The following is a 14,539-nucleotide window of genomic DNA, read 5'->3' on the forward strand; positions in this document are numbered from 1 at the left end:
ATTGAATTCCAACCAATTTCAATCAGTCCAAAAACAAAATCCAATCCAAACCAAACAAATTCAAACAAGCAGATTCGGAGAAACTCGAATAACTCCAAATTAATTCACACTAACAAATTAGTCTTTTACTTATATTAGGTTTTATTTTGCTAGGAATTTGGGATACAAGAAAGGTATCTGTATATTATCCCTATATTTTAACACTTGCACAAAAAGTTTTTGAAATTCATAATTTTTGCATCTTATAACATTTTGGAAAAATCTGGGATGTTACACACAACTCGTGCCTCATGCATATCAACATCTAAGGCAATAAAAATTACCACACAGGACGTAGGATATTACACATACTGCGCCCGAACCTGTCTAAAATTTTGTGTTCCTTGCACCTTCAAGTTCCTGATCTCGGCAACACTCCACCTACAATCTACCACCTCGGGGGTATCCCTCGGTGGGTTTGGAGGTTAAACACCGACAGTGAATCCCTTACCACTCACCTTGGAAGTGTTTAAGAGACTAGCTACCTCGGGCATGTTGGGAGACATGAACTGTGGGTAAAGTGTACAACATCTGGAGAGTAAAAACTGATATATCAGTCGTGCTCACGGTTAGGAGCGACTTGGACCCTCATACGATTAATAAACTTGAAGATGAAATAAATCATGGACCATGTCTATGGTCGTGGTTATGCTTCTGTTATATCTTTTCTGTTTCTTTTAATGTGGGTTTGGTATGTACTTATACCTCCATGTTAATAAAATATAACCAACTAAAATTGCTTATCGCAGTAAGCCAGTCTACTTTTTCTTATTTTTGTCTTCATATCATATAATTCCCAACATTTGCTGAGTACCAACCATAAGTGTACTCACGCTTGTTATAATTGCTGCTCAGAATAGAAAATTGATGTGAAATCTCTTGAAGATGATGCTGAGTTCTACGCCTACGCAACCACCGGTCGACTGTCTGTGAAGTTTGAAGCCTTTGTTTTCAGGATAATTTATATAACTCTGATAATCTTTATAGTCTTTTAGTTCTCTTTTTGTGATACTGTTACTGATTATTCACTGACGAAGTCAATGTATGTATGAAACTTGATCCTGATATACATATAGTTATATAGTTTTGCATTTGATTTTGTCCTTGAAACCGGCTGTGACAACCACCAAGCTAAGACTGTTTCTGGGTTAACTCCATCTAGGTCAATAGCTCATATGCTTGGTAACTGGTTAATAGTATAAGAAGAAAAGAAAGACTTGATTTTCATAGGGGTTGCTGTTCTTACGTGGGCTATTGGTGTACACATTATGAATATTTTTGAAAAAAACAAATTACCTCTTTTATGCTGGCTATTTTCAAGAGAGAATATTGGTTGTGGTTCTGGTTCCTATTGCAATATGAGGAATCAAGGGTAACTGTCCGTTCGGCAAACAAACCGTTGGAGGTCATTGTTTTGGATATTTTTGTCAAAAAAGGATGAAGAAGCAACAATAGATTTTACTTTTTGATTATTTCCTTTGTTTGTGAAGACTTTTTCTTATTATTATTTATCAGCTTTCAAGCTGAGACTATTGTAAAAATTGGCTGTGTAGGATTGCAGAGGTCGGAAACATTTTCTTTCTCTAAAAGTTAAGAATTGTTCAAAGAAAAGATATTTAGAGAAGAAGTTGTCCTGTCAATGGAAAGAATAAAATTTGATAGTTCTCATAACGACATGATATCAGAAATTATCTTATTCCTGAATACATTTCAGGTCCTCTATTAATAATCGAACATGCTTTATCCATCTTTGATGCAGATCTGTGGTCCTCTGGAGACCAAATTATTGAAAACTTGTTGGGATTGAGAGACCTGAAATTTTCATAGGGTGCGTTAGTACGGACAGAAATGATGAATCGAAGGCAAGAAAAATAGGACTTACTAAAACAAATATCTTAATTGTAATTTTTTTGCAACACATGAGAAGAAAAACCCAATCCTTTGTAAACATACAGAACTTAGATTACTTAAACAATTAATAATGCAAATGATGTGTTCCTCTGTTTTTATGATATCTACTAATTGGACCCGAAAGTTAGAAGGTGATTGCGCAAAGCATCACCAAATTTCCAGTTATAACAACTAAGAAAGCCGACCAGCAAATTCTATTTAAAATACCAGGTCCCCAGAGAAAATGCAAACCATTTTGGCCTTAGCTTTCCAAAAGTGGGCAGACTTTCTTGTGTGCAAGAATCTGATCAAAAGGGATTTTCTATTCCAAGTGTGCATACCTCTCATGCATGCACCATTTAGACTGAGTGCTTCCATTGAGCTTGTCTACAATATCCACTATTGGTGGTCTCTTCTCGCGTTCATGTTCCACACATTGTAGCCCAATTTCAACACACATTTCAATTTGCTGAAGGCGATCTGCATCGAACGATGCATACATGGATGTTATGTGGCGATCTGTCCAGTTTTTGCGTACCTACAGAATTAGTGTGCTCATCCTGTTATATTTTGCATACAAAGTAAGTCTAACCTAGTCTGTTGGATCTTCAAAAAATAGCAAGTAACATGATCTTACTTTCTCAATAAATTTCTTTCCACAGTTGTCTTCAGCATCGGGTATATTCTTTTCTCCGGTGCTGATCTGAATGATTAGGAGACCTAAACTATATATGTCTGACTGGGCAGAGATTTCACCTCTATATAAATACTCTGGAGCCATGTATCCTCTGCATGGAGTTCATTAAAACATTAGATTGACTAATGGTGAAAATGTAACTTACAAATCAAGAAAATAGTATTTCACAACTTATTTTCACTTACAATGATCCCACAACATTTTGAGTGTGCATCCGGGTCTGCTCTTGACCGAATAGCCTTGAAAGTCCAAAGTCCGCAATTTTGGGGACCATGTTATCATCCAACAAAATATTTTCAGGCTTAAGATCCATATGAACAACAGGGCCATCCATTTCCTTATGTAGGAAATGTAAACCTTTGCAGATTCCTTTAACTATTTTAAACCGTGTGTCCCAGTCAATTCTATTAGATTCAGCTGAAGAAGTAAAAAAAAAACGAATAAGTATTCTAATTAGCAGAAACAAACTTCCCATTATACTAACTCATTTTGAATCTTTTCAGTTGATAATATGATCCGTAATAACTCATCTTGTCTCAAAATAGCATCTTATAGCTAGTTTTAGCTCAAAACTCAATAGAATGCAAACAATAAAGGAATTAAATAGTGCCCATTGTCGTCCAATATTGCATCACGTACCAAATAGATACTTGTCAAGGCTTCCCTTAGGTAGATACTCATAGCAGAGTAAAACTTCAGTTATATCTACAATTATGTATCTTCCATTGTGCGGCACCAACTTCTTCTGTGATTCATGGCAGAAGCCAACCAACTTCACTATATTTCCATGCTGGACTGCCATAAGATTTCCGACCTCATTGCTAAATGTTTTCTCATGTCCCATAGGAGGGTTTTCCTCAAGCTTCTTGACAGCAATCACTTCCCCATCCTCCAGAATTCCCTGTGCCAAGTCTCATGAATTATTCATATAGTACATATTTGCACGCTTAAATCAAGTTTTGAGAAGGCACACAAAGATTCAGGCATAACCATATATACCTTGTAGACTGTTCCAAATGCACCTTTACCAAGTTCTCGCTCAGGAGAGAAACCATCTGTGATTTGCTTGAGAAAGCTTGCTGGTATATTTTTCGGCAATGTACTTAGAAGAGTGCTGGTGTCGGTGGTCATCTCTGACAATTTAGATAGTGGCGAGGTGAGCTACAGCAAGTCACAACTTATGAGCAGTAAAAACACCTAATTCATGGAAATATGACACAATACTTAAACAACTTATACAAGAAAGAATATTGGACCGTGCAATATTTAGTTGGACTGTATAGTATTTAGTTAAAATTTGAACAAGATCCCAAGCTTTCCGCTGACATACACCGCCAATGATAATATCCTTTAAGGCATCAATCTATACTAGTTTTTCCTTGTATGAAAAGTTGGGAAAGCAGCACCATTTCTACCAAAAAGTATTGGAAAAACAATGAGAAATGGAGTTTTTTTTAACGGTCACTGGGGGAGAGCATTCCCACTGGAATTATATTGATAAGGTGTGGCAAACCATAGATCAAAGACCTCGTTTTTAGGGAAAACGAAATAAAATCCTACATCGCTTGGTTAATTAAGAAAATCTGGCTTTTCCTCAACAACCTAGCTAAACTAGGTCTCATTGATTAGGGAAAATGAGAAATGGAGTAATGCTCCGAGCAGACTGACCTGAAAGTAACAGCTGGAGGAAGCAGGGTCGGCTGGGAGAGACGAACAAATCTTGGGTGTATATAGCTGATAGGCTGAAGCTGAGGTTGACTTGACTTCAAGTCTCTCAATGAATCGTGGGGAAACGCGTCTCTTCAACGCGGCCCAGCCTGGGTCGAGCTGAGGTAGGTAGGACGCGGGTCAATCTGACAAGTCAATGCCCAAACGTGTTGCCATCAGGAATTTTCTTTTCACAGCTCGAGAATTTTTTCCATTAGAATGTAGGCTATTGAGATGATAGAGAGAAATTACTCATGCAGCATTTTGCATTGTGAATTACAGGTGAAGTTTCATCGAAATTGCGGCCGCCTTCAGATACATGACCCTCTGTTTTCCTCATAAGTCATGACCAAGATATGAGCATATGCCTGTCAGGTTGGAGTCCGTAAGCTCTCTGCATTCTTTAAACTGTATCAGTTTGTGTAATCTGTAAACTAAATTCCTTGGAGGCACTGTGTTATCTGTTTTACTCGTAACTAAGTAGGCTAGTCCCTCAGTCTAAGAAACAAGGGGATCAGTTGGCGACAGGCCATGCTCGATGTAGTAAAGCAGAGAACGGGCAGCAACATGTTTAGTCCGATGTCCAGGCTGCCGTGATGAACAAGATAAATAATAAAACCACATAAAGTTGCAGATGGTTTTAGAACCCTCCAACTCTTGAGGTTTCATTTTGCTATTTTTCCATTAAAAATACCATGATAAATAAGAATGTGGCTGGAAATTACATGCATCTCAACTCTCAAAACCGACTGATTACTAGTCGCCAAAAACATCCAGAACATGCGGGTTCTCAAACCTGACAGAATTATTACAAGCACCATTTTTAAGTACTCAAATAATATATGACAGGAAAAGGAGGCTCATGTTTCAGTACTCATGGGCATCATGGTCGTATTGCCGGACTGGATGATGATGTAGGGCTAAAGGGAAATGAACATCGCTCGTTGTTTCCTGCAGTTGAAGCCTGCGACAATGGATTGACTTCCCTTAATGTCAAAGCAGGTTTGCTTGGATGGTCCGCAAATTGGTTCTCCAAATTTTTCTTCTGTTCTTCATCATGGTAGCCAATAACCTGGACTTCTTTCAGTTTCTTGAGATGCTTTAGCGCACCAAACTGTGGCGGCGATTCAGTACTGCAACAGCCAGCCTTGAGCAGCTCGAGATTTTCCATTGCTTCTGCTCCAATAATTAAATTTAACTTCGATCTGCTAGCAATCTCAAGGACTTTTATCTCCTTATAACAGCGCTCCTCTACCCCAGCCTTCATGACACAGAATTTGACCTCACCATCATGATCTGGGTTCACACGAAGGCGTAGAACACATAATTCTTGTAGACCCCCAAGGACTGCTATGTCATCTTTCGATAATACATCCATCTCCAGATTTAGCTTTCTGAGATTAGAAAGCTGATTGACCCACATAGGCAATTGTTTTGCTGGCCCATATAGCTTAAGGCTCTGAAGTTTCCTTGGAGGCCTAAAAGTTTCATTGGTGGTCCCAGCGGACATGCCATCCAAACAATATTGGTTATCCTTGTTAAGGGACACTGACAAGGATTCTAGATGGGAGTGACCTGAGATGGCAGAACAGAACTCCTTGCCATTCTTCTTACTGATCCCAGACACACCAAGCTTGCGCAATTGGGAGAGATTCCTGAGTTCTTTTAGGATGTCTTCCCCCCTAGCAGAACCAACACTAACAATTCCAAGTGTATGCAATAGAGTCAGCTTTTTAACTCCTGATGGCACCTTGACGCCAACTAGCTGAAGACAACTGCGATCCTCTGGTGGAATTATAGTGCCTGCACGGATGTACTGTAACTTCTTTAGCTTGGTAATGGATGCTGGCATGGTGACTATGGAGGTGTATCTGACATCAAGAATTTGAAGCTGCCTTAGGTTATCCACTGAACTTGGCAGATTGCTGATCTTACTGCATCCTCTGAGTGAAAGGAACTTGAGGCGTCGCAGCAGTTTCAGCATCTTCCGGAGGTCTTTGTCTGTCACACCTGATGCATTCTCCAGATCCAGCACCCGAAGCACTTTCATACTTTCAGAGATGAAGAACGATGCCCAGTCACCAAACACGGTGAGGGAGCGTAGCCGAGACAAGTCGATGCTCTCAAACACAATCCTGTCTCGCTCCCAGCTTTCCTCTATGATAAGGTGTCGTCCTGTGCGCCCGGTGGTTTGTCGGCAACATCCCTTCAGTGCAAAGACCTCCAGCGCAAAGGTAACGTTCTCTTCTTTTGGTCTTGAGATGATATACTCGTGGAAAAAAGAACTGACTTGGCACCAAACCATTCTCCCGTTTGTGCTCATTGTCCGCTCTGGTGGTTGGATCATGCTCAGATCCATGATCTTCGCGAAGAGTTCCTCTGCATTCTCCTCCGCGCTATCACTCTCCTTGTCCTTGGAGTAACCCTCTGCAACCCATCTCATCATCAAACGCCGCCGCCGAATGATCTTGGACTTAGGGAAGATGGATAGATAAAAGATACAAGGCTTCAGGAAATCTGGGCAAGAACGAAAGTAGGAATGTATCCAGCCAAACAGATCTTGTAAACGAGCAAAATCTTGCCTAGTCTCCATGGTAGTTATAAATTGATCATTCAAAGCGTTGGCTCTTTTTATCCAGTCAAACATGTGGGCCAAGTAGTCAGCTATAGCAACGATTACTTTTGGAAGCCCACCACTCTTTGAAATAAGTTGTTGGAGCACCAAATCCTTTTCAATATCTCCTGCATGCAGATATTGACTCCCTTCTATCTATGAAAAGAAAATAGCAATAACGTTAGATTCAGATGTTACTTCAAGTTGAGAAACATAAAGTCTTCAACATAAAACGGGACATGCTCTACAATTCAGCATAATATTGGGAAATAATTGAAATTAGCTAGCAGGACATTACTGGCAGTGGTGATAATTTGGAACAAAATTGTTGTTTCTTTAGCTCGTGTAGGCCCCATAAAGCAACAAGAATGAGAAACTTTGTATGCTTGATGTTGTGGAAACTGCACTGCTTTGGAAGCAGTTACCACCAATTCTTATATATATTGTTTCATAGGAATTTACATAACCATTTTAATTGACCAATACAATTATCAAGTCATTCGTCAAAATGCCAAAATGATGATACGTCAATTTTCTTATGCAATTTTTTAGAAACTTATGGAGATGAATGCTGTTCTTTAAACTTTTCTTTGTGGGGTGGGACTTCTAAAACCTTCTTCTCCTTGAGGAAATGATGTGCAGCCCTGCTACGTATTCAAGAACAAAATTAAAATGCCTATGTCAAACATGACACGCTAAGTGGTCATATGCAAGTTCTTGCATTCACAAGGCCATTAATAGTAACTTTATCCTATTCAGTGTTTCAGAATAAACGCTTAAACCGGAGGCCAGATCATGAGATAAACATAGCCATTGCTGAAAAACTCGATTGACATGCAGGGCTACAGCAGAGTGCTATATATGGTGTCAAGCAGCTGATAGCTAAAACTCATATTCTGTTTAGCTGAACCCTCTGCTGGAATCCAACCACTCCAAAAAAAAAAAGGGTGTCCCAGTGCTGAAAGCTCCGACAAAAGATGGGGATTGGGGAAGGGTATTTCTAGACAGCCTTACCCTTGCAAAATTCTTATAAAATTCTGCAAGTAAGCTGGTTTGAACCCAGGATCTCCTGTCCACAAGTAGAGAGAATCTACCATTATGCCAGGGAAGCGCCGCTTTGGTCGCTTAACACGTCTCTCATGATCGCGTCTGGACGTTGAAAAATCATGTCACACTGAAGTGCGTCAGCAAGAAGCGCAGGTGTCGTGCTCCGTGTCTCACTTAAACGCATTGCAGCAGCCGGACCAAACAGCGCCTAGTGCTGTTTAAATTTAACCTCAAAATGGGGTTGAGATGATTGAAATGTCATACGACCTGATGCAACAAGTTGTGAAACCTAACTGTGACTACCTGACTAAAGTTAATCTTCTGCTTCATCATCATAAAAGAAAACCATACTTTTGTCACCTTTTTATATAAATTGATAAATTGAAATATGTAGTGTACAGATTTGTTGCATGCCTATTATGTTCGGAATGGACACTTGCTAGTTGTTGATGCGCATCAGCTGGAAAAAGAAATCGCAATTTACTGACAATAGTTAGTTTCCATCAATTATTTATGTGCGATGTCAAATTCTTGTGCTACCTTATGCTGTAGCACTAATAAGGTCTAACTGCATATTCTCTATTAGAATCGCAACCCTACCGTGCGACTAACAGGGCAGATTAACAGGAATACAAACCTTGCCTAACAAATATATACAATGTAGCTGCAGAAGGATCCGACTAGAAGATATCAATGGCAATATTTTCATTTTATCCACATACCAGAACCATAACTTAGGCTAGTGATCTCCATTAACTTACTTTTTCTTTCATCTTCCGACTATTTTTCTTTCTCTACTACACTTAGGCTAGTGATCTCATTAACTTACTTTTTCTTTCATCTTCCAACTATTTTTCTTTCTCTTTTCTACACTTTTCATCCCCTTTAGTTGGATCTTTTGGTTTCATCTCTAGCCTACCCCAACTTGCTTGGGACTAAATTGCTTTGTTGTTTTTGTCGTTGTTGCCAGTCTGACATTGGGGATCAACCCAGTGCCAAATATCAGATATTTCCTGAAAGCTAGACATTTCTGACAGACTTACTCCTTGTATCATAAAAAAATATAAGCACTAATTCCAATTGAACAAGGGCGCAGTCATGTGATTTCTTAATTTCATGGAGTAAAGAGTAAAGAGGATAGCAGTGATCATGCACCAATGAGTAACTTTTAAGTTTGTATGATGCAATGGAGTAAAGAAACTATTGTAGTCAACAGTGTCTTTGTGTAAACTCACCTCCTCCTTGAAGAGATCAATGGCTGCCCCAATTTCCAGAGCCTTGACGTTAAACACGAGATCTTTTCTATCTGCACAATGTAACGCAATTCTTTCTTCATTTGTAATAACAACAATAGCACTTCCAGAAGTTCTAAATGCCAATGCATCATGTATCAAGTCCCATTCTTCTGTGGACTGCAGATTATCAATAACCAGAAGGCATCGGTGATCTTTTAGAAGGCCGTGACACTGTTTGACAGGGTCTTCATATGTCTCAAGAGAATGTGAATGGAATTGCATAAGTAGGCTCTTACAGAAGTCCAATAAATTGAATGGGTAGTATACATCCACCCAGATATACTTTATATATTCGCTTTTCTGACTCATCTTGTTGTGGTACAAAGTTCTAACAAGAGCAGATTTCCCAGCACCAGCTATCCCCCACACAGACATCACTTGCAAAGCGTTCACACGTGCTTTAGCTATATATGCAGAAAGTTGATTTACTTCGGACATGCGCCCAACAAGGGGATCCTGGAATTAAAAAGACAAAGTTAGGAGATGCGTTGGCAAATAAATTGAAGTTTTAAAATTTTTCTACCAAATTTAAGAATTAGACAATTGCAGAGTTTGGAGATATTGAGTATTCTGTTTACCTCATATTGTACAAGAGACATTTAAAACAGAACAGGATTTACATTAGCTATTGCAAATAAAAGGTTTAAGCCCTGGACATAGGACATACAAATTTACTCTTTTAATGTTATTGACAGCAGTAATGTACACAAAAAGTTTTGCTACCAAGCAGATTTAACTTTGTGTTAAAATAATCGACAGATTTTTCATCTGGCCTCTTTTACGGCGCACAATACTACCACTTGGTAGTATGTAGTATAGAAAAGATCCAACCGTCCATTAGAAGGGGTAAGATTGTCATTAGTAACTTAATATAAATTAAGGATAATTTTTATAATTTTTTGAATTTTGTCTAATGCAACCATTTTTGGCATATTGCAACACTTTTAGGCCGTTGCATTAGGGGTCAAATGATTTTTTCTATATTACCCTTATACTACCTATACTACCTCATACTACTAATCAATGTTTTAGTGGTATAGAAAAATCTCAACCGTCCGATGTTCACATACGAGTCCTTTTCAGACAGTAGTACATGGTCGTATTGTGCGCCATAAAAGTTCTCTTTCATCTGTAGTTTCAGAAAAATATTTGTTGGCTGACATATGATTGGGAGATCAGTGCATAATGGCCTGTTATAGAGACTGTAATAACACCAAAACAACAGGAAAATGCAACCTAGTTTAGCTTGGTTGGTAGTGCCTCCCACTGAAGAGAGCACTTGCCCGGCCTCGAATCCGAGGCGTTCACCTCCTTATTAACAGAAAGTGGTGTGTTTCTCCCGTATGACTTAAACAAAGCAGGAAAATAAAATTTAAAGAGCAAACTTTTTGCAGAAGTGGCTGATTATTATGTTCTGGGCAATACCTCCTTCTCCCTGAAGAAAACACAAAATGACTGATCAGCTGAGAACTGCTGGAAGTATGGATATTCTGTGCAGAGGCTTGCGACCGAAAAATTCTGCGTGGCCACAACAATACGACTCCCTTTGCTACGGTCTGGAAGGTACCGTCGAATGGTGTTCCACTCTTCGATGGTGGACACACCATCCAAGACAATGAGATATGTCTGGTTTTCCACATGCTCTGAGAACTCCTGAACCAGATGGTCATCCAGCCCTGGTGTCAGTACACCATTACCAAGGATTGCTCCTTGCTGTTCTTCACGTGAGTTTGTATAGAATTGACCCAGCAAGGTCCTGATGAACTCATTTGGTTGGAAAGGATGTAGCACCTTTACCCAAGCACGGCATTTGAATTTTCTGTGGATTTCTGGGTGGTTGTAGGCTTTCCGGATGACGGACGCATTCCCAAGATAGTCCTCTGACGCCCAAAGAGAGATCACCTGTAGCTTGCTGTCCTTCTTGGTGATCAGCTTGACGAAGTTTTCCCATTCTCGTTGCTTCCATGCAGTGTCCCTTGCTGTGACGAGCACGCCAGAGGCACCAGAGATACCCAATTGTCTTGCTTCCATGACAGGCTTGGGACCAGGGTCACTGATAAGTTTGTAGCGCTCGTTCCTCTGACTCACATCATGGACTCTTGCCTTCAACTGATCTATCATGTTAACGGCTACATCAAGGGGCAGCGCCCGCCGCATGAATGATGGGATCAAGCGGCGCCACCAGTCAGACTTTGTGTCCAGGTGGATGACGAACTCGATGCAGTCTTCTACATCGTAGGCAAGGTCACGGACCTGAATCACCCATGTGATGCTCACAACATTGTTCCTGACTTGCTCTTCAGTGGTGACCCTGAGGAAGGACTGCATCATCTGAAACTCCCCAGCGATGAACACCAGGTCACGCTGTGCGCTCTGCCGCAGCTTTGACTCCTCGTCAATGGCCAACTGGGCCTTGGTCAGGGTCCCCTCCACCAGCGACTTGGCTACCCCAAGCACTAGTTCTGCCATTGATGTCCTCTCTGTCTCACCTTTTGTCTTTGTTGTGTGGTAGCAGCTACCAAGTATTGATGCTAATGTCAGACCTGTGCATCATTTTGGTGCCTAGGGATGGACATTAAAGGCATGATCAGCTATGGACATAGTTAGACAACATTGCAAATTCTTGTGACATGAGCTGCACCTCACAAGTTTTGTATCAGCACATGAACCATCAAGTCAACCAAGAGTGTGAAAGCTGGTAAGGGTTCTGCACCTACCCTGATACCCTAATCAAGTAAACCTGTTTCAAAAGAAAAATTAAGTTCAAGTTGCGACAAACTGATTGACATGTTGCCCCATTGGGGCCAAAACTATTGCTTTAGAACAACACAGTTAGTACAACCCAGGAAACACCAACACAACAATATGTTTCTAAAGTCAATATAACTTGGAGTAGTTCATTGCACGTCGCAGTACTTAAACAAAGTGAAAAGCCATATTGTATTAATTTATTGCTGTTGGCCAGCCATGAATGAGATGGCCAAGACCATATCTACACATAATTAAATGTGTTGACATTCAATTTGCACCCTATGCTCAATTGCCTTTTCTTTTGATTTCAATTTACTCAACCAACTGATAAAGAAGTTAATTATAGGGGTACCAAAATTGGCATAAACACCAAGGTCTGAATTTCTGAGACATGTAGATGTAACATGCCCATGTACAATTTACATGGATAACTCTGAAGGCTCACGTTCATTTAGTTACAAAAACCAACGGTAAATTATCTGCATATCTACAAACAGACATGGATATAGAGTGTGACTGTGAATTGGGCTAAGCCGTAACACTCATATGCCTGGTTTGATACTGAGGGAGTCATTGATTTAGCAAGCAGTTTAGCTTAATGATTTAACAAGACTGCCGTAAACAGAAGGCACTTGACTACCTGCCCAAAAAATTATGCGCCAAATCAAGATTTTGGTCATATTTAATTCTTAATTGAGGATGAAGCAATAAAACCAATCGCAGGGGAGGCTGGGAGCAGACAGTGCAGGAGGAGTAGTGCCGGCAGTGTACTTGCGGGGGTACCGGTCAACTATGCAGGAAGGTGCCGATGCCTCATCTGGGACGGCAGCATCGGGATGGCAGGCGCAAGCAAGCAGGCGCGCGAGAAAACAAGCAAAGCACTGGGAAATTACGTCGAGCAGCTACCGTGCATCTACTGCTTCCCTGACGGCACGCGATTGGCCGCCTCCAGCACGCGATTGGCTGCCACGCGTCGAAGAGGAGGGGGAAGAGGACATGCTAGAGCCCTTCAGGAGCTGCTGTGGCAGCCACCCGAATGGCAATCTGCAAATGCAGCAACGGTTGGGGCTCGAGTTCAGGGGCCATTTCGCACATGCCAAACTGGAAGGTTAGGGGAAATCAAACCAAACCACTTTCAAAATGCTCTGGACGAACGCAAGCTTCGCGAGAAGCTAAAATCCGAATTGCTCTAATACTGAACAGCAACTCGAATTAGCAAATTCCACTAATGCACTCTGCACAGGCTAAATTGGCTTTGTTATTGACATCGACAGTGGTCTGTTTTGCAAGAACTGGTAGGGGGCACGGACACCAAAGAAAACAAGGATCCGATGGTTAAATCACCCGAGGAGATGTATGAGCCATAATCCCGATCCTTGAGCATCTCAACCCGAAATCGGTGGTAAAGAAAGCGGGAGCAGGACTGCAGCAACGGACCTTGACTGAGCTCGGACATAGGGTGGGAAACGATGCCATCGTCGGTGGGGTGGGACAGCAGGAACTTCGTCGTCGTGGACTCCACTGGCTAGGACGCGCGGGGGGCGGGGATGAGGAAACGAGAGCGCCCTCAGGAGGAGGACGCCGCTGGCAGAGTGAGCGGCGAGGGAGACGACTTGACTTGACTTGGAGGAATGAAATACGCGTAGGATCATGCTATGGTATATTAATTTTCAAGTGTGCTATGTCTTTAAGGTAAATTGATTGTATCACCGTGAGTTTCTTAGCGTAAATAACGCATTGAGAAGCTTTGGAAAAATAATGTGCATTAGTGTTACATGTTAGTGTTATAGTTTACATTTTTTTGGTTTCCAAGCAAAATACTATGATTAGGAAATGGTAATGAAACTCTTAATCGTTTCCAGCCATTTTAACGCCTAAACAAATAGATATACTTAAAAGAGAAAAATGGATCTTTCCCGTCCAACTTGCTCCTCACATTTGCCATCCAAAATGTGTGTTTTTTTCGCAAGATTGCACCTAAATACAACACGTCGCCTGCTATTCAGCTAATCTATGAATCTTTTTAGCCTGCTCCCCTCCCCCCTCCCCTCTCAACTCTCATTGGTTCATTTGTTTGAAACAATGCATATCTATAGTGCATCTATAGATATACTTTTTGGTTAAAGTTGGGATGCGAACTCAATCTAGGAAAAAAAAGTAAGGAAATGACAAGTTTTATGTGCATGTGCACAAAGAAGGAAAAATTCATGAACGTGCACTTGAATTTTGTCATTTTTGTATGAATTTTTGCAAAATGACTTTGCAACCCAATGTTTGACACAGACTACATCTGTACTATGGACGTGCATTGTTTCAACTTTTTGGACACATTATGGATTTTTACGTTTCTACACAGAAGGTGGTTCTCACCGAATATTTTCTCCTATTTGTTTGACTTTTCAAAATCTGGTTTTTCTAGCTGCTTATAAATATGGTGGGCTTTTTACCACTCCAAAAGCTGCCTCCGTGGATTAGATTTAGGGCCCGTTTGTTTTTTCG

General features: G+C 40.7%; 2 protein-coding genes across 5 annotated transcripts; both read right to left on the reverse strand.

The window, feature by feature from the left end:
* Positions 1-1,621: 1,621 nt before the first annotated feature.
* Positions 1,622-4,841, reverse strand: LOC112902067 (cysteine-rich receptor-like protein kinase 26). 3 transcript variants are annotated; one of them, XM_025970973.1, is made up of 7 exons: positions 4,295-4,841; positions 3,626-3,759; positions 3,266-3,527; positions 2,812-3,043; positions 2,567-2,717; positions 2,271-2,467; positions 1,622-1,851 (listed from the first exon to the last, which is right to left on the reverse strand). In XM_025970973.1, the coding sequence occupies exons 2-7, from the start codon at positions 3,755-3,757 to the stop codon at positions 1,728-1,730; spliced, it is 1,098 nt and encodes a 365-aa protein (XP_025826758.1). In that variant the 5' UTR covers positions 3,758-3,759; positions 4,295-4,841; the 3' UTR covers positions 1,622-1,727. The 3 variants fall into 3 exon arrangements, 2 of the variants coding, with proteins under 2 accessions (XP_025826758.1, XP_025826760.1); XM_025970975.1 differs by having other exon boundaries at positions 3,626-3,787; XR_003230474.1 differs by having other exon boundaries at positions 1,690-1,851; positions 2,271-2,409.
* A 136-nt stretch (positions 4,842-4,977) lies between these two features.
* On the reverse strand, positions 4,978-13,672 carry LOC112902065 (disease resistance RPP13-like protein 4). 2 transcript variants are annotated; one of them, XM_025970966.1, is made up of 5 exons: positions 13,478-13,672; positions 11,931-12,029; positions 10,715-11,851; positions 9,230-9,745; positions 4,978-7,103 (listed from the first exon to the last, which is right to left on the reverse strand). In XM_025970966.1, the coding sequence occupies exons 3-5, from the start codon at positions 11,756-11,758 to the stop codon at positions 5,217-5,219; spliced, it is 3,447 nt and encodes a 1,148-aa protein (XP_025826751.1). In that variant the 5' UTR covers positions 11,759-11,851; positions 11,931-12,029; positions 13,478-13,672; the 3' UTR covers positions 4,978-5,216. The 2 variants fall into 2 exon arrangements, with proteins under 2 accessions (XP_025826751.1, XP_025826752.1); XM_025970967.1 differs by lacking the exon at positions 11,931-12,029.
* Positions 13,673-14,539: the final 867 nt, after the last annotated feature.

The sequence above is a fragment of the Panicum hallii genome, chromosome 8 (genome assembly GCF_002211085.1).
Source record: "Panicum hallii strain FIL2 chromosome 8, PHallii_v3.1, whole genome shotgun sequence".
Classification (NCBI taxonomy): Eukaryota; Viridiplantae; Streptophyta; class Magnoliopsida; order Poales; family Poaceae; genus Panicum; species Panicum hallii.

What these genes read in the sequence shown, in the direction of transcription:
- LOC112902067 (XM_025970973.1), bottom strand. Translation starts at nt 3,757, where the DNA reads ATGACCACCGACACCAGCACTCTTCTAAGTACATTGCCGAAAAATATA. An exon ending in CATTTGGAACAGTCTACAAG is followed by an intron (nt 3,528 to 3,625) that starts GTATATATGGTT and finishes GACTTGGCACAG; the next exon opens with GGAATTCTGGAGGATGGGGA. An exon ending in CCTTGACAAGTATCTATTTG is followed by an intron (nt 3,044 to 3,265) that starts GTACGTGATGCA and finishes TTACTTCTTCAG; the next exon opens with CTGAATCTAATAGAATTGAC.
- LOC112902065 (XM_025970967.1), bottom strand. Translation starts at nt 11,758, where the DNA reads ATGGCAGAACTAGTGCTTGGGGTAGCCAAGTCGCTGGTGGAGGGGACC. An exon ending in TTTTCTTCAGGGAGAAGGAG is followed by an intron (nt 9,746 to 10,714) that starts GTATTGCCCAGA and finishes TTTTAATTCCAG; the next exon opens with GATCCCCTTGTTGGGCGCAT. An exon ending in TTGATCTCTTCAAGGAGGAG is followed by an intron (nt 7,104 to 9,229) that starts GTGAGTTTACAC and finishes TTCTTTTCATAG; the next exon opens with ATAGAAGGGAGTCAATATCT.